This window comes from Microcaecilia unicolor, chromosome 9, assembly GCF_901765095.1.
Source record: "Microcaecilia unicolor chromosome 9, aMicUni1.1, whole genome shotgun sequence".
Classification (NCBI taxonomy): Eukaryota; Metazoa; Chordata; class Amphibia; order Gymnophiona; family Siphonopidae; genus Microcaecilia; species Microcaecilia unicolor.
The window spans coordinates 42,586,204-42,606,273 of NC_044039.1; the positions used below are offsets into that span (position 1 = coordinate 42,586,204).

A 20,070-nucleotide genomic window follows, 5' to 3' on the forward strand; every position below is an offset into this window, starting at 1 on the left:
ATCTTCTGCTAAAAAGGGTACTGACTTGAACAGTGCTGTAAAACTACAGAGTGGCACCTTAATCTGAGGATCAAACTACTAACTACAGAGCAGTATCCTGCTTAGGATTGGTTTATAGGCTTTCAGTCTTTATTCTAAAGTACACATATCAAGCATAATAAAAAGTTTACTGAGCAGGAAGAGTAAATACAAAGTCTGGCCTTACCAGCTCTCACACCCCTGTATTGAGGCGTGGCAAAAAGATCCCACTGGGAGACTACGATGGCTGCTATACCCAGCACACAGATCACAATCAGATAGATAAAGCAAGGCTGTGGGTTGCAGTAAAAGGAGTAATACAGCCAAGGGACAAAACTGCCCATAATCAGAAGAGCAATGCCAGAGTAATCCAACCTAAAAAAAAATAATGAAAAAAGGTTTAACAACTCAAGACAACTATTTCCTTTTCTCCATTCCTGGTTACCTTCTCTGTTACATATGCAAAAAAGATTATTGTGCACACTGTATGCACTACTCTTAATTCTAGGTCATGGGTGAACAAATATCTCACAGTGTAGTAGTTGAAAGAAAATTACCACAACTTCTTTGTAAAAACTAATGTAACAGCTGTCAGCAGTCCATCAATGTAGCTGATCTAAGTTTTTAAAAACAGTTTCTGAAATGCACCAAGGTCAAGTTATACAAATACTGAGCCTTAGATTCAAAGTATGTCTGCTCAATGATTTCCAGTTCATTATCTGTTTTCAGATCACAAAAACTTTTTCCTTAACTATGTGTGTTTAGTTCCAACAGGGCAGACTTATACTGTCTGTGCCCTGAAAATGACAGATACAAATCAAGGTAAGGTATACACTAAAAGTAGCACATATGAATTTATCTTGTTGGGTAGACTAGATGGACTGTGCAGGTCTTTTTCTGCCGTCATCTACTATGTTACTATGTATGTAAGCTCACCTCATAACAGCCAATGCACCATCATAGCCTACTGGTGTGATGATGAACAAGAATAATATAGTCCATGCCAGCCCAAGCCAAACTTATCACATAGCAGGAACTGAGATCATCCTATACAGAAAACTGAACAAATCTAAACAGAGTTTGAGATGAACTGAAGTATTTCATTTTCACAGTGACATTTGGCAATGCAGAAATGTCTAATCAACAGAACAGAGTGTGCACATAAAGTGCAGCAATAGATCAAAAAGCATACAGTCTATTCTTAATGGACCTCTTTTGTCCTTTTGCAAGCAAATTTTCTTTCCAGAAAGGAGGTTATATTTAATTCAACTATACGATGCCTAAACAAAAATAAGTTGTCATATCACAGCAAAGTATGCATACTACTCAAAACTACATTCAAATTGCTTAGCAATTGTCTGAATGTAGACACACTTCATACATAAACTGCTGCACAGCAATACATGAATATTTCCAACACAAAATCTGTACTAATTCTGTTCTAATATTTCTGCTATACTTTTAACTAATTTAAAAATATGTTAGGCGGAAAAGACCTCAGAAGTCCCTGGTGCTCAGTGCCGAAGCACAGACTAGCACTCAATGGACAAGCTCCTTAATCATAGGTCAGAAAAACCTCCACATTACTCATGTCCTTCACATTTTTTTTTATCATTTTCAATTTTGCATTTAAAATGTTCAAAAAAAAACTTAACTTCAGGCACTTAGTGTCAGGTGCTTAATTTCCAGCGCTCCTGATTAAGCAGGTTGCCCATCGAGTGCTAGATTGTCTGTGCTTTGGCACTGAGCACCAGGGGCTTCTGACGTCTTTTCCTCTTAAAATTTTTTTTTTAATTATTGTTGAAGTACCACAGATGTATTAGAACAGAATTAGCACAGACTTTGTGTTGAATGTAGATACACACAGCATACAGTAACTGCTCAATAAAAGTAAAAATATTTTTTAAATAAGAAAAGCAAGGTTCAAAACAGCAACAATAATGACACTATCAGACAGATCTATCAATACTAAGTACTCTCAATTTTACCTCAAGTATGCTTGTTGATAAAAATTAAGGAATCTGTTGCTCTGAATGCCCTACTTGAGAATTTGTATACCTAAATCCTATACCAAGGTAATGTAAAGTATATTATGTGACAAGTCTACACATTCATACCAAGAAATCTCATTAACATTTTAGGAAAAGTTGGGGTTGGGCTAGCCTGACTCAACCTGGACCCGTGGCTCAATTATAGAATGCTTCATAAGTCAGGTCTACCACTTCCCAGATTGGCTGAAATATCAGATGCTACAGAAGCAGCATTCATAACCCCTAGAGAAGGGGAGGGGGAAGGATAATCATTGAAGTGCGACACACATTGGCCTCATTCAAACCTCACAACTGCAGTGTTTTAGAATGTACCCTAATACATATGGCCCTGGTTAGCACTGCTCCTGCAATGTGCAATGACCAAGGTTAAGGTACACTGGGGAAAGATAAGGCAGGGATAAAAAGTAAAGAGAAAAATCCTGGGTTATTGTGAAGAAAGGCCCGTGGTATGAAAATGTTACTCCTAGTTCTGAATGAATTGGAAGTATAAAGAAGTAGAATGAAAAGATTAGAAGCAGCTGGTTGGAGATCCAAGTTTGAATATACAAAGCTGTGGGTTTTTTTTCATTTGTTTTTTTTTTTAATCAGTTGTGTGCACAAGAAAAAAAAAAAAGGTAGTACAACACAAAAGAGAATGCTGTTTATCGGTAGATGAGGCTAAATGTAGAATCTATTTGCCAGCTGTGATGGACAGAACTTGATATTACTTGTGTGACAACACTGTATGTCCCTATTAAATATGAATGATGTAAATGGAATTCAGGTGGTTACCAGAGATATTAAGCGTTCATCATTATATGATGCTGGGTTGCAGTCACATGTGCTAGTCAGCAAATTAAAGTGTATACTTACTTGGAAAAGACTCGAGAAACTCCTTCAGAGTGGCAGTAGACTGTGTGGAAAAGCCATGAGAAGGATAGGCAAAGGATGGCCCCCAAGAAGAAGAGTCCAATAACTACCTTCTCTTGCACTGGTGCCACAAAGGAGATGTTTGGTCGAAACATGTAGAAAATCCCCAAGCACAAAAAAAATACACAACCTGGATTGAAGAAACAAGAGCAAATCCTTGGTCATTTCATCAGTTCCATCAAAAGGCTATTCCAAACAAAAGAAAAGTACCAAAAAATTGAGGCATTAACAATGATATTTAGGAGCTTGAGCAAAATGCTGATTTTCATTGTATTTATTTTTAATGTGCCCTTTATTTATTACTAGTAAAAAAGGCCCGTTTCTGTGAGAAATGAAACAGGCGCTAGCAAGGTTTTCCTCAGAGTGTATGTTTGAGAAAGAGTGTGTGCGAGAGATGGAGTGTGTCACAGAGAGAATGAGAGAGAGAGAAAGAGTGTGTCAATGTTAGTGTGAGAGAGAGTGTGTTTGATGAAACAGGTGGTAGCAAGTGTGTGTGTTTGAGAGAGAGAGAGAGAGAGAGAGAGAATGTGGGAATGAGAGTGTGTGCTAGGGTGCCCCCTCCCCTCCCTCTTCTCTGCCTGCCAGATGCAAGTGTGTGTTTGTGACAGACAGAGAGAGTTAGTGTGTGCGAGTGTGTTTGTGAGAGACAGGGTGTTTGTGAGAGAGAGAGAGAGAGGGTGTGTGTGGGGGGGAATGAGAGTGCGTGCCAGTGCCTGTGTGCCTGGCAGCCTGCCTGCCAAGGGGCTTCCATCTCTCTGCCTGTCTCCCCACCTCCTACTCCTCCTGCACCATTCCCTGCCTGCTAGCACTGATGTTTCCCTGCATGCCTGCCTGCGTGGCTGCCAAGGGGCCTCCCCTCCTCTGCCTCTCTGCCCACCTCGTAGTGCTTGCCTGGCTGCCAAGGGGCTTGCCCCCCTCTGCCTGTCTCCCCACCTCGTAGTGGTCCTGCACTCTTCCGTGGCACTTGATCGCCGTTATTCGCGACTCCTCCATCGGCCTGCTAGCACGGAGCAGTTTTACCTCCTGGTCATCCGGCGTTCCGTTGGTTTGTTTTGTGGAGGGTGGCAGCTTGGGGATCGTGGCAGTGTTGGCAGGTGTATGTACGGTAGGGTTAGGAGGGCACAGGATGGCAGCGTCGGTCATCAGCTGTTTTGCGGAGGGCGGAGGACGGCAGCGTCGGGAGGGCGCAGGTGGCTAGTTATGTTTTGGAGGGCGGCAGCGTGGGGATGGCGGCGGATCAGCTGTTCGGACAGCACTCCGCCGCCGCCAAGTCTGGATGTTGATCGAGCTTTACTTTTTGCACCAGTTCTGCTTTCGGTGAGTGACTTCGGTTATTAAGAGCAGGCGGAAGGCGGAGATTGAAGAGTTAGTATGTTTGTTAAATGTTTAGGGTTTGCAAACTTCTGTGCACAGTTGAAGAGTCTGTGGAAACCTTGCAGCAATCTTAGATCCTAAAACCTGGTACAGCTGTGACAGTGAAAGAATCCCAGCATTTCAATCCAAACATCGAGAAGATGAAAAGAGTTTTGAGAGATCGGAGATAAGGGGGGCGGGATTGGATTTTGTCACCGTGGCTTAGCTTCAGCCATGACCGCTGGAGTCTGTTGTGCGTTTCTGCTCTGGGTGCCTCTGTTCCATGCTTTTGAAGGCGAGTGCTTCTTATACCATAAGAGGGTGGACGGGGAGTGCAGGCAGGCAGCTGCAGAGCAGCGGGGAGTCAAGTAGGAGAGCGGGGTTCCATTGGGCATTTCGTGGTGGATGGTGGGTGAGGGGGAGGGGGTCGAGCAGTGACTCGGGAGAGGGGAGGGAGAGAGCAGTCGGTGGCGGGTGGAGAGGGGAAGGTGCGTCCTTGGGGGGGGGGGGGAGAGAGAGAGGAGGTGGCGTGTTACCTTACTGCTCCCTTCCCGTACCGTTTCTTTGTTTGATCGTTGCTCCACCGTTGACGTAATCATTGCTCTGTGGATGTCATCACGTTCGACGCGAGGGCGTGACTGACAGAGATGGACAGATGTTCAGTCGAGAGGCTTCACCACCACAAAAACGCCACAAACCCTTCACGGAAGTCGATGGAGCTGGAGTGGCTTCATTAGAACGTTGGGCTCGCGAATTATGTCCGGACGGGGCGTGGCTGAGGGCGGGTGTATGAGTGAGAGTGAGAGCGAGTGGTGCTGACAGGCTACAACACTACAGGGCTTCACTGTTTCCCTGCCACACTGTGAGCTTCAGTGAGCTTCAGAACTGGAGGTGAGCTTGAGCTTTATTATATTAGATGTTTAGTGAACTTGATTATCTTTTTTAATCATATGTATTGGTTTACCATACTAAATCACCCTAATTTCTTTACTACATTAGAACATTGTTTGCTTCTTGTTTTATGTTTTTAATACTGTACCTTGCCTTGAGTGTGTAGAAATTGGCTAAGTATTTTCTTCACTTTACTTTTTGTTTGATATTTACTTATTGTTATTATTTCCAATCCAACTGATGTGGGAAAGAATTAAACAAAAGGGATTGAGAAAGTCTGTGGGCAAAAGAAGTCCTAGAAAATTAATCCCACAATCTCTTCCCCAGCTGAAGAACCGAAGGCATTTGGAATTCTGGCAAGTCATCAGGTTGAACACGAACTCCTCAGCACTCCGCTACCAAATAAGGCCACTGGACTGAGCTCCTATTCTCCTGGGTCCAGTCTGTTGGTTGAGAAAGTCCATCCTTGCTAAATGGGTCACAGAGTGCCAACAGGTGCAACTCCTACCATGCACACAGCTCATCCAACTTGAGAGACTGTTGCACTCATGGTAGTTCTGTTTGTTGACATATAACACTGCCATAGTGCCATCAGACATCATGTACACTGCTCAAACCTGAACCAGAGGTAGGAAGGGAAGCAAGGCAAGGCCAAAGACTAGATCTCACTTCCAGGTGATTTATGGAACACTTGACCTCCTAGACTGATCAGTAGACCTGAGCCACCCTGTCCAAAAACAGTGGGCTCCTCAGGCTCTGAGACTTGCATCTGTAGTCACAATTAAATCCAGCGGGTCCAAAGGAACTTCCTCAAGAGGTGGTATGGGACTGCCCACAATTGTAGCTGACTCTAGATAGAAGCCAGCAGAGGGAGTTGAACCTTGAACCAGTGCAACTGCAGGGATCACAGGACAATAGAGCATGCTGCAGAGACCACATATGGGCCCTTGTCCACAGAACAACCTCAGGGTTGCTGCCATAGAACTGAGTGACTGCAGGCAATCTCAAGCTTTGAGATGATAAACAGTACAGAGTGGAGAAAACACTGCTCACTCGGGCTTCTGGAAGGAAGACCAACCCTCACATTGGTACTCCAGGACCTAAAAACTAGTTCCAAGTGACCCTTGGTAAAGTTGATCACCCAGCTGAGGCTCTGCAGGAAGGAGACCGTCTGAGCCATAGCCCTCCAGGCCTTCCACTCTGAATCAGCTAAACATCAGGTAGGGGTGCACATCAATCCCTTTCTTGCAAAGGAATGCTGCAGCAATGACCATTACTTTGGTAACGGTCTTAGGGGCTAGGGCTCTGAATTGGAAGTGGTCCTTCAGGAAACAAAACCACAAGCAGCAGTTGCCATTCAGGATGTCCCACAATGTGAAAATATGCTTCTGAAAGATCAAGAGACATCAGAAACTCTCCAAAATGTACTGCACTGATTACAGAATCTCCATCCAGAAATGTCTGACCCTCAAGGAAGCAGACCCCCATTTGAGATACAGAACTTACCTAAAAACTGAACAGCCCTGTCCACACTCCCAGAGTGAGCAGGTGACAAAGTCTTCCTTACTACGAGATGCTTGGGCCAAGCCCCACAGGGGTACATCAGAAAGGTGTCTGAAATGAGCTCTATGAATTCAAGCACATAGCCCAGCCAAACTACTTCCCACTGATTGGAGGCAATGAGGGTCCACTGCCGGTGAAACAGACAAGGTCTGCCTCTCACCAGTTCCACCCCAGAAGGGACCCAAGGAATGTCACTGGAGCCCTTGGCCTTCTGGCAGGACTGACAAAGAGAAAAGAGCCTGAGCTACTTGGCCTTCTTGCCTCCTGAAAGGGCTGACCTTTCTACATACCCAAAAGGAAAGAAAAGGACTCTCCTTATTTGCGCAGGGACAGCTCCCAATCTCTATGCTAAATCCTCCCTGTAGGTGCTCTGCCCTCCAAGAGTCACTGAGGACAGGCTTCCCCTTAGGTCCTTAAAGAATATATTCCAGATCCTCACTAAAGAGCATATGCTATATGCTCAAGCAAAGGGAGTTTGCTAAGATGGGCCTTGAAGATGGCATCAGCTGATCCAAGCCATAGCCATCTAAAAGCTACTATGCTCACAGCCTGTGAGCAAAGATAGATGTAAACGAGATCATTCAATATGCCTCCCACAACAGCTATGTCTGACTCCAGAAGGGCCACATCTGATGAAGGGGGAAGCCACTGAACCCAATATATAACCTCCTGAGCCATATAACCACCAGACATCACTGCCTATACTCTCAAAACCAAGGAGGCAACGAGCTGCTTATGGAGCAACTCAATGATGACTGGCTTCCTTAAGGGCTGTACTACCCTCCACTGTAATCGTGATCTTCTTGGTGACCACCATCAGAGTGTCAACCTTAGGAACCTTGAACAACCTGTCCAGGTCATCCCAAGGAAAGGGATAAAGCTTGTTTAATCTCATCACCTTAGGAATCAGGTACAGAGGAGCCTTCCAATCCACCAGCACCAATCTCAGTTAAGCCTTGTGAAGGCTTTCAGAGACCCCCAAAATATTGCAAGCCCCCTTTCTTAGATGGACTCAGCCACTGCCAGGGGAAACCACAAGGGCCACCAGCACCTTGCTCTCGACGAAACAACTGCACCACTGGGGACACAAAGTTCTCATCAGGAAAGATGCTTCTGGACAGGAGACACCTCCTAGGAAACCTCTTCTATCCCCCCTCCCTTAAACATCCTCCATAAAGGAGGCCAGGGGAATTCTGGATGGTCTAGCAGTTTCCACCATCTCTGGAGACCAGGCCACTTGGTCTGGAGACAATGGGGCCTCCAGAACTCAACCTCTAGACAGCTCCCCACTGGCAATGCCCTTGGAGTGGCTGCCTAAGACACTAGAAGGGCTGAAAACTAGAGCACCTAATGTGACTCCAAGTCCAGCAGACTGGCTGACCCCACCAGCAGAACTCCCTGTCAGGGGAAACCTTCTTACCTTGGTCCATGTGTACAAAATGTGGTCTAGGAACATAATACCTGTTCTTGAGCTGCAGGATGCTTCCAAGTTTGTTCTCCTGACCCGGGGAGAGTCCTCAGTGCCTCATGAAACTTCCTTGTTAACGTAATGCCATCTCCTTCACACACAGTGCAAAGGAACCAGCACAACACAAGTTCCAGATAGCACCACACCTGCACAGCTGAAGACTTATGGACCTCCCCCAGCTTCCCCCCCCCCCCCCCAAAAAGACAGAATTTAATGTCCTGGCCCAAACTACAACAGGTTTGCCTCATGCCAAAGCAAGGCTGGGCAAGACTGCTACGACTTAACCTGTCATTCTGGGGAGGATGGGGGAGGACAACCTGTCATTCTGGGAGGGCTGGGGGAAGACCACAGTTGCAGATATGTGGTCCACCCCAGCCCTTCCCCCTAAAAAAAGACAGAATTGACTGTTCTGGGTCAAACTACAACAGGCTTGCCTCATGCTTGAGCAAGGCTGGGCAAGAGTGCAGTGACTCAACCTGTCACCTGTTCCTGGTGGGGGGTTTTGTTTGTTTGTTTAAACTGTATTTCTCATCAGGGAAAAGCACCAGCCCTCGATGCTTTCTTTCTTCTGAGCCTGGGAGGAGGGGAGTAGAAGAACTTATTCGTGGCTGCTTGGGCTCATTGGCTCCAACACAGCTTGGAACATGTAGGCCCTTAGGTCAAGGCTCCAAGCCATCAAGAAGGAACAAAAAAAACAGACACCCTCTACCTGAATCAGCGGCCTGGTCTGACACAGATGCTGGGAGAAAAGCCCCTAAGGGCCACAGACCAAGGTTCAGGGAGTCTGGCCCAAAAGTTAAGAAACAACAAACAGAGAAACTGTTGAATCCGTCCACCTGCACCATCTACTGGAGGCAGACAAATACTGGAATATTCCTGGTTGCAACACTGTTATACTGACACTAGTGGCCTAGTGGTTAGGGTGGTGGACTTTGGTCCTGGGGAACTGAGGAGCTGAGTTCGATTCCCACTGTAGGCACAGGCAGCTCCTTGTGACTCTGGGCAAGTCACTTAACCCTCCATTGCCCCATGTAAGCCGCATTGAGCCTGCCATGAGTGGGAAAGTGCAGGGTACAAATGTAACAAAAAAAAAAGTCTCTGCTATCATCTACTAGTAAGGGAGCACAACCAAGAAGTCTGAACTGGTCTAGTGGGATGATAAAGAAATACACATTTAGGCAGTAAAGTGTGTGGGTACTGGTAGATTTTCTTTTGAAAACCACCTCAGGAAATTCATATGCTTATATTTACACCTTCTGCTGATCATGTGCAAATGATTGTATTATATGTTGTCTAAAATATACACCCCATTGCAACATGAACCAAGAACCCCTCTGCTCAGTTCAGAGTGTTACACATAAAGGACCAGATTCTGTAAATGGCACCCTAATCGGGGCATCAAAAAAAAAAAAAAAAAAAAAAAAAAAAGATGTGTGCTGAGCGCTATTCAATAAACAGTGCTCCAAGTTGGGCACCATTTATAGAACAGTGCGTAAGGCCAGGATCTACACCAAACTTATAGGTGCAAGGATTTACACCAGCTGAAACCTGGTGTAAATTCTTGCGACATTCCCCAAATTCGATAACACCACGTGCATCTTAAGTGAATTCCCCCGACCCGCCCATGGCCACACCCCCTTTTCAGTTACACGCTAAAAGATTTGTGCGTGCATCTTTACAGAATAGTGTGTAGCAAGATGAGCATGCAAATCCAAATTGCCAATTAACACTAATTGGTTGTTGCAGCCATTTATTGGTGCTAATTGGCTCATTACTCAATTAAATTGCGCATGCACCCAAATTTGCTTGTGCAATTTTTAGTGACATATATAGAATCTGGAAATAAAAGGGCTACTCTATAAGCACCCAAATTTATGCAGGTTACAAATGTAAATGTTTACAGTACTAGTGCTTATATACCCAGATAAGTGTTAGTAAGGTGCCTAAGCATTATTCTGCAAATTCCTGCTTAACTTACAGAGCTGGTATTTACAAGGAGACACATAAAGGGATGGAGTGGAACATACGTTGGGCCCCATTTACATGCGTAACCTAACAGAATAAGTTACATACATCTCTACCACATTTAGTTTTCACATTCTTACACTAAGTTGTATGGCTGGTGTAACTGCAGGCACCTAAATATTAGGTGCTTTGATAGCTGGTTATACTAGTATTCTACAACAGAACCTAGGCACCCAGGTTCCTTTATAAAATAGGCTCTTACCTATATGTGCGTATCAGGTACTGCTAATTGATGTCCATTTCTGTGCGTAACACAATGCTTTATACACAGAAATGGCTTAAAAATGTCTTCCACAATAGTTAAGCCTCCCTTCACGGGGTTTGTACTATAGACTCTACAAGAGAGGTGGGCAACCTCGGTCCTCAACCCAGTCAGGTTTTCAGATTTCCCCAATGAACATGCACAAGATCGTTTTGCATGCAATGCCTCCATTGTATGCAGACAGGTCTCAAGTGTATTCATTGAGAAAATCCTGAAAACCCAACTGAGTTTCAGCCTTGTAGAGCAGGAGTGGGCAATCTCTGTCCTCAATACAGTAAGCTTCAGGAACACCCTCTACTCCAACTATATCGTTCCAGTGCAGGACATACCAAGCCAATCAGGTTTTTAGGATACCCACAATGAATATGCATGAGAGAGACTCACAGTCAATGGAGGCAGTGAATGCAAGTTTCTCATGCATGTTCATTGTGGACATCTTAAAAACTAGACTGCTTGAGGGTTGAAGTTATACACAGCAAAAAGTGGAGATGACCAGGAGGATAATGTCATCACTGGAGACACACTCTGGTTATAAGTTTTATTGTTGAATCTTTAATTCTCATCTCGTGAATAAGTAATAGTTAATTTCATATTTTTAATTCATTCCTGTCCTTCTAGTATATAGCAATTGTTTCTAACAATCTTTTGTATCGTTAGCCAAGTGAGAAAATCTAAGTGTACACATATCATCAGGGTCCTCCTTCCTTTTCACTGCCCTGAAAGAGAACATTTCCACATTCATTTTTTGCCTTCTGGTAGCCTTGATTAATACCCCCTTGGGTAAATCTAATCATCATAGTCTTTCTTATTCTGCAAAATCTGAGCATAAATGATGAAGTCTTACAAACTGTGAAACCTAGAGTCACATTTCCCGAACTTTCTATGCATTGTGATAGCTTTGTTCACAGTACAGATCTTTAAGTATTATCCCTTTTGTATCTCTTACAATAAACCTTTATTTCTGCTGGTTACAGCAATGGAATATTGGTACCTAAGAGGTGTGACCAGATGTTGCCAGTCTCTGTGTGTATTCTGAAGATGCTTTTGAAACACGCTCGAAAGGAAGGCATTGGAGGTCTGTGGCCATGCACTAGATAGTCATTATCCTTCAGCCAGTCAGGAAGCACATCATGAGGAATGACACGCCATCGACCTTCCCATACCTAGACACACAAAACAAAACTCAGTCTGACTGAATCTCAGTTGTTTCAAGCACGGACAATTAAAGGTGAAGGAGGGTAAAGTTATATCAGGCAAACCCCTTGCAAGGAGCATAACCTGGGGGCACACTGCTGCCATGGTATAGTGAAAGAGGAAGAGAGATTACGGAGTTTAAGGTTGCACTGTGAGGGACAAGTGAGCTTCATCCCCTTACCAGAGAGGTGCTGGAGGGGAAAGACAGGAGGCAGTAAATATATGTAATGTAACACACTGAGCGATCAGCCCTAACAGCAGGAAAACCATGTCTAAACTTAGGAGAAGAAAAAGTAGATGAAATTCTCTGACAGGTACTCTTTGAAAAAGTAAAAAAAAAAAAAGATTATATAAGTCAGACAGAAATCATATTAACACAATCCAAGAAGGAAAATGAGGGATCAGAGCCTGTACTCCAATCTTGGATCTTATAATGGATGTAACACAAGTATCACCCTAGAATAACCACTGGAGGGTCTGGTGCCAGGGGATGGGCATGAGGTTAATTACAAGGACCCAGCTGTTTGGGGCTAAGGTGAAGAATCCATGGTTAAATGGGACACTTTCCTAAGAGATATCATCACAGATGGTCTGTGATGCAGCAGAGAGCTCACAACCTTTTGCACTGACACAAGAGACTGCTGGAGTCGGTAAGGAGATGATATTAGTTGCAATCTATGTGTTTTTACTTGCAAAAGGAAAAAACAAATTCATAAAGCTTCTATTTTAACACTAAATGACATTGTTGTCATTTATATAGGAGGCATGCAACTAATGTGTGTGTGAAGCGTTTCTATAGAAACTATTTACTGCAATGGATCTTTGCTTAAGATGCATCTCTGAAATTAACATTTACCACCATGTGGAGGGGAGGGAAACATAAGAAAACTGTGATATCACTTCTACTTATCTGGTGCAGAGCAGCTTTTAAAAATGAAATACTTTTGTTCCTTGCTTTTTAAAGCTAGAGCATCAATTTATTTCAACATGCAGGACACTAACTTGATTTTTGATTCCCCTGCACAGTTCGAGCAGTACACTGTAGGTTCTGCTACACAGCACATATTAAACCATTCCAGCTTTCAACATGTGCTTACAAAACCACACACTCTACAAGTCAGGTAAAAAGACCAGGCGTGTCTAACCAACTATTTTTCAACTCCAGTCTTTAAAGCCCCAATCAGATCTGGATCTTCAGGATAGTCTTGATATAGTTCATAATGTACAAGCTGCACACATTTGAGCATGACGTTACTTTGCATATTTTGGTTAACACACACAAACCCATCTGGGTGCCAAAGACTGGAGTTGAGAAGCTCCAAATTAAGCCAAATATTGAACCAACAACTACACAAAGGAAATCTCATTCCTGTTTTTTTTCTAAACATTCAAATTTTTTTTAATTAAGCATATGCAAGATGATACATCTCAAGAAATTCTAAACCGTGAAAGTATAAAGTATACTGTGTTAAGACACTGTACACCCGTTGACCCTGCAGGCAAATTATTCCACTAGAGCATTTATAAAGTATCAACAAACCACCAACAGTCTCATCTCCCACACCCCCAAATTAGGGTGTTGGCCAAATTAGGTAAACAAGGATAAATTAGACCTTACCTGCTAATTTGCTTTCCTTTACTCCCTCCGGACCGGCCCAGAATGTGACTGATGGGTTGTGCACGCCTTCCAGCAGGTGGAGACTGAGAAAAAAGTGTGACTCCAGAGAGCCAATAAGAGCCCTTGCCATACAGGGAAAGATCCAGTAATAGAGTACCAAAGCAGAAGAAAGAAAAACCTAAAATCTAAAATCTGTGCATCCAAAAAACCTGAGCAGCCGCCGGCACCTTGCCAACCAAGGGTGAGTGCCTGAAACAAACAGCCAAAGTTTGGACAGTATTGTTTCCACAACTTTATGTGCCTTCTTATTTAGCTTTCATTCATTTATATTAGAGAGCTACAACTAGCAACACAGCTCCAAACAACCAAACATCGAACGAATGGAACCCTTGAACCAAACAAATCCGGTATCTGACGGGAGGGATCTGGGCCGGTCCGGAGGGAGTAAAGGAAAGCAAATTAGCAGGTAAGGTCTAATTTATCCTTCCTTAGCCTCCCTCCGGACCGGCCCAGAATGTGACTGATGGGAAGTAACAAAGCAGTACACTTATGGGAGGGACCCCAGCAGCCCCGCCGACAACACACGCTCTCCAAAAGCCACCCGTCGACGACTGAGAACGTCCAAACGGTAGTGCTTAGAAAAGGAATGCAAGGACGACCAGGTCGCCGCTCTACAAATGTCCTCCGGAGGCACCAGACAACGCTCCGCCCACGAAGCTGCCTGACTTCTCGTCGAATGAGCCTTGACGTGCTCTGGAACGGATTTCCCAGAAAGCAGATAGGCTGAAGCAATCATTTCCTTGAGCCAGCGAGAAATAGTAGGCTTAGATGCCATCAGCCCCTTACGCGCACCTCCAACCAGAAGAAACAAACGATCCGATCTGCGAAATTCCTCTGTAGACTTAATATAGTGCTTCAAGACTCGCTTGACATCCAAACACTTCAATCTCCGCTGCTCCTCCGCACCGGAGAAGGAACCCAAGACAGGCAAGACAACCGGCTGAGAAACATGAAACCGAGATACCACCTTGGGAAGAAAAGATGGAACCGGTCTCAAAACTACGCGATCGGGACAGAACTCCAAAAATGGAGACCTACATGACAATGCCTGCAGCTCAGAAACTCGCCTAGCTGAAGCAATGGCCACCAAAAATACGGTCTTCAGAGTCAAATCTTTTAAGGTACAGGACGCCAAAGGCTCAAAAGGGGGCTTGGTAAGAACCGAAAGCACCACATTCAGATCCCACGGAGGAAACGAACACCGAGTGGGAGGACGAAGAAGATTAACTCCCTTGAGAAAACGCACGACATCCGGATGACTGGCCAACGACTTCCCTTTGATACGACCACGAAAACACGTTAAAGCCGCAATCTGTACCTTAAGAGAAGACAAGGCCAACCCCTTGTCAAATCCTTGCTGCAAAAAATCCAACATCTGCGGCACCGAAGCCCGAAAAGGCGACAGACTATGCTCCGTACACCAGCTCTCAAAAATCCTCCAAGTACGCACATAACTCAGAGAAGTGGAACGCCGCCGAGACCGCAGCATTGTAGCAATGACCGGAGCAGAGAGACCTCTTTTAGTCAACCTAGCCCTCTCAAGAGCCATGCCGTAAGACAGAATCGACCCGGATCCGGATGAACGACCGGACCCTGCGACAAGAGATCTTGCGTGACCGGAAGCTTGAAGGGACGATCGACCAGAAGACGCTGGAGGTCGGCATACCACGGCCTGCGGGGCCAATCCGGCGCCACCAGAATTAGGCGACCCTTGTGACCCTCTACCTTCTGAAGCAGACGCCCAATCAAAGGCCAAGGCGGAAACGCATACATCAGGCCGTCCGGCCAGGCTTGAAGAAGAGCGTCCACTGCACGCGCTTTGGGATCTCTGCGACGACTGTAGAACAGCGGCAACTTTGCGTTGGTCGCGGACGCCAACAGATCCATTTTGGGGACTCCCCAGCGATCTACCAACAGCTGAAACGCCACGTCGCTGAGCGCCCACTCTCTGGGATCGAGCAAGTGACGACTGAGAAAATCCGCCTGAACGTTTAGCACTCCTGCTACATGAGCCGCGGAGAGAGCCACCAGATTGACCTCTGCCCAATGAAAGAGCAGTGACGCCTCCCGCTCCAACGGGAGACTCCGCGTCCCTCCTTGGCGATTGATGTATGACACCGCTGTGGCATTGTCCGACATGACTCTCACCGCCCGTCCGGTAAGTAGCGGAAGAAAACTTCGAAGCGCCAGACGGATAGCCCGGGTCTCCAACAAGTTGATCGAACACCTGGACTCCGGAAGTGACCAAAGACCTTGAGCCACTTGTCCCTGACAATGAGCCCCCCAGCCGTGAAGGCTGGCATCCGTCGTTACCACTACCCAATCGAGCTGATCCAGAGGCATGCCTTTGGACAAGTTGGCCTCCCGAAGCCACCAACGTAAACTGGCTCTCACCGACAACGACAGTGGCAACCTGTGAAGAAGCGACCCGGTCTGGGATGACCACCTGGATAGGAGGGACCTCTGCAGGAGCCTCATGTGAGCCCTGGCCCAGGGCACCGTCTCTATCGTCGCCGCCATCAGACCCAGCACCTGAAGGTAATCCCTTGCCACTGGGCTGGACCTCTGCAAGAAAAGCCGAATCCGAGACTGCAATTTCAGAACGCGGACCGACGGAAGAAACACACGGCCCCGCTGCGTATCGAAGAGGACTCCCAGATACTCTAAGGACTGAGAAGGCTGAAGACGACTCTTTTGCATATTGACTACCCAACCTAGATGCTGTAACAATTCGACTACCCGAGCCGTCGCCTGAACGCTCTCTTGGGCCGATTTTGCCCGAATCAACCAGTCGTCTAAATAAGGATGGACCAAGATACCTTCTGCTCTGAGAGCTGCCGCCACAACAACCATGACCTTGGTAAATGTGCGGGGAGCGGTTGCAAGCCCGAAGGGAAGAGCCCGAAATTGAAAATGACGCCCCAGAATAGCAAACCTTAGGAACCGCTGATGAGCCGGGCGAATGGGAATATGAAAATAGGCTTCTGCAAGATCTAGGGAAGTCAGAAACTCTCCGGCCCGCACCGCAACAATGACGGACCGAAGAGTCTCCATCCGAAACGAGGGCACTCGGAGAGCTCGATTGACCGCCTTGAGATCTAAAATCGGACGAAAGGAGTCGTCCTTTTTGGGCACCAGAAAATAAATGGAATACCGGCCCTGGCCCCTCTCCGCCGCCGGTACCACAGAAATCGCTCGAAGATCCAGCAGCCTGCGAAGAGTAAGCCGGACCGCGGCGGCCTTGACGCGAGACCGACAAGGGGATTGCAGGAAAGCATCTGACAAGGGACGAGCAAATTCTAATGCGTACCCGTCGCGAATCACCTCTAAGACCCACTGGTCCGAAGTAATTTGGGCCCACCTCTCTTGAAATTGCGCTAACCGAGCGCCGATCCGAAGGAGAGGCTGGGCCCGCACACCTTCATTGCTGAGGCTTGGAGGTGGAGGAGAAAGAACCCCCGGCCTCCCGACCTCCTCGACGACCTCCCCGAAAGGACTGAGTTCTTTGTAAGAATCTAGACCGAGGAGCTTGAAAACCTCTGACAGAGCGAAAACGACGAAAATCACGACCTCTACTACGAGCTGAGAACTGCCCGCGCCCCGAACCTCTGGGGCGATCCTCCGGCAACCGCGGAACTTTAGCCTCTCCTAGACTACTTACCAACTTATCCAACTCCGGACCAAACAAAAAGGAACCCTTAAAGGGAAACTTACTAAGTTAGACTTTGAGGCCGCATCCGCTGACCAACCACGAAGCCACAGAACACGGCGAGCAGTCACTGAGAAAGCCATAGACTTTGAAGAGGCCCTCAGCAAATCATACATAGCATCCGCCAAGAAAGCTGAAGCCATCTCCAGCTTAGCCACGTCATGATCAATAGCAGCAAGATCATCCGAAGAACGGTCTAAAATCCTCTCGGACCACCGAAAACTTGCCCTTGCGACCAGAGAACCACAAATAGCGGCCTGAACCGCTAGAGCTGAAACATCAAAAACATTCTTCAGGAGGGTCTCAATCCGGCGCTCCTGAGGGTCCCGCAGAGCTGTGCCACCATCTACTGGCACCGTGTTCCGCTTAGTCACCGCGGAGACAACTGCATCCACTACAGGGGAACTCAAAAGCTCTTTATCGGAATCCGGAACCGGGTAAAGCCTGCTCATGGCCCTTGCAAGCCGAAAACCAGAGTCCGGACGCTCCCACTGAGCCTGGACAACATCCCTAATGTCTTGATGCATGGGAAACGATCTACCAGACCTGCGGACTCCTTTGATCAACAAGTCCACCTTCCTAGGCTCAGCCACCGCACCATCATCATCCTCAAAACGGAGAGTAGAAGAAACCTGGGAAATAAGCTCCTGAAGGTCATCCCTATGGAAGATTCTAACCACCGAGGGATCCTCCCCCACAGGAAGGGATTCCTCCATATCACCTGTATTAGGAAACTCTTCAGACCAATCCTCCTCAGGCAACCAAGAATCCTCTGCCATGGCAGGGAACTCCTGCTCAGGCTCAAAGAAATCATCCTGCTCTGCCTGCCCAGAAGGCTTGAAGCGTTTTACAGGTACAGAAGGAGCCTCAACAGAACTCCTTACTGTAGGTGCAGCAGGAGCAGACTGCTGCAGTAAAAAAGCCTGATACATTTGAACAACAAAGGCAGGAGGGAAACCAGCTGTCCCCTGAGACGGTACTGTAGCTGGAGCAGCTGGCAGCGAGACCAGGGGATCCCGAGACAGATCAGAGCGGGCTACATCCAAAATGGCGGGCGTTCCCGCCAAAACCGGCAACGAGGGAGCGGGAGATGCAACTGCCTTACCGCTACTCGAATCGGACCCCCCCGACGGCGGAACTACTGGCGCCGACGAAACAGACGGTCCTGCACCCTGATCCTGCAAAATGTCTACCGCCGTGCAAAATTTACAGACACCACTGGATGCGAGGCCCCGGCGCTGACAAACTGCACACCGCCGCAACTTTTCCGACATCGCGAACAGCTGATCAGGTAAACAAAACTCCGGCACGAAAACGAAAGTAAAAACCGCTACTTCGCTAAAACAAACACCGGAGCTGCTCTGCTTGCCGAAGCTCAAGGAGAAAAACAGCAGGCTGTCAGAAATCACAGGATCAAAGCCTGGGTTGCTGAAGCTCCGTTTTTTTTTTTTTGTTTTTTTTTTATTGCTCTTTTACAAGCGGCTGCCTCTCCCTGCCTCCACAGTTCTTAACATTAAGAGCTGGAGGGAATTCACTTCAGTCAGACTGCTCCTGTCAACAGTCTGCTATATAACAACAGCAGAAATAGGCACCAAGGGAGGACTAGGGGGGGAGGGACTCAGATACTCGAGTGTGACACCCCCAGGGAAAGCAGAGGCCCCCACGGACCTCAGCCCCTAACAAGCAGGTTTTTTTTTTTTTTTTTTTTGTAATTCAAATGCACAGTAATAATCTGAACCTTTCAGCAGAAACTAGAAAATACTAAGACTCACTAAGAATAAATAGACCAGAAAAAGGAATGAGACTGAAGGACTCACCACCTTCCACCTACTGGAGACTGAGATTACTGGATCTTTCCCTGTATGGCAAGGGCTCTTATTGGCTCTCTGGAGTCACACTTTTTTCTCAGTCTCCACCTGCTGGAAGGCGTGCACAACCCATCAGTCACATTCTGGGCCGGTCCGGAGGGAGGCTAAGGAAATGCATATTATACCCCTCCTCCGGAAATCTCATTTCAAAGTGAGATGCTACAAAGCAGGGGCATATCTGCGTGGGGCCACAGGGGCCTGGGCCCCCGCAGATTTTGCCCTGGACCCCCCTACCGCCGTCAACCCTCCCCGTTGCCATTGTTTACCTTTGCTGGCGGGGGACCCCAACCCCCCGCCAGCCGAGGTCCGCTTGCCGCCTTTTAAAGATATTTCTTCAGCTGGCGGGGGACAACGTGCTGGGACGTCAGACTCCGAACTGGATTGAACAGTCAACTACAGCACGGCCACGGAGGCCGAAGGAGAACTTTAAAGACGTCGGGTTGGCTGGCGGGGGTTGGGGTCCCCTGCCAGCTGAAGAAATATCTTTAAAAGGCGGCAAGCGGACCTCGGCTGGCGGGGGTTGGGGTCCCCCGCCAGCAAAGGTAAACAACGGCAGCGGGGGAGGGTTGACGGCGGGGGGGGGGAGGGTGGAGAGTCGTTGGTGAGGAGGTTCTGGCAATGGCGGCAGTGGCGGGGGGGGGGGGGTCGTTGGGGGGGGGGGGCTAAAATGTGCCCCCTCTCTCTGGCTCTGGCCCCCCTACCGCCAGAGTCCAGATACGCCCCTGCTACAAAGTTGTTCCATTGCATCAGCCATTGACAACGATATAATCATAAGCACTGGGAAGGCTTGTCATAATCCAGGTACCTACGGGGCTAAGATCTGCTAACCTATCCTATTCGATGCCTAATGGAAACACAGAAAACAAAAGACACTACTGGCTGCTGTAGTGGTTCCCAAACCTGGTCCTGGAGGCACCCGAGCCAGTCAGGTTTTCAAGATATCTGCATGAGTGATTTGTGTGCACCAACTCCACTGCATGCAAATTTCTCTCTTGAATATTCATTGCGGATATCCTGAAAACCTGACTGGCTCGGGTGCCTCCAGGACCAGGATTGGGAACCACTGGGCTGATGAATAAGA

At 47.1% G+C, this 20,070-nt stretch overlaps 1 protein-coding gene across 3 annotated transcripts in view; it reads right to left on the reverse strand.

Moving 5' to 3' along the window:
• The window catches only part of ADIPOR2 (adiponectin receptor 2), a 165,660-nt gene that overhangs the window by 23,781 nt on the left and 121,809 nt on the right, over positions 1-20,070 (reverse strand). For all 3 annotated transcript variants that reach the window (XM_030214080.1, XM_030214082.1, XM_030214081.1), the window contains exons 4-6: positions 11,532-11,703; positions 2,922-3,108; positions 206-393 (exon numbers count right to left, since the gene is read on the reverse strand). In XM_030214080.1, coding sequence (XP_030069940.1) covers positions 206-393; positions 2,922-3,108; positions 11,532-11,703 — 547 coding nt within the window. The remainder of the gene's footprint in view (positions 1-205; positions 394-2,921; positions 3,109-11,531; positions 11,704-20,070) is intronic.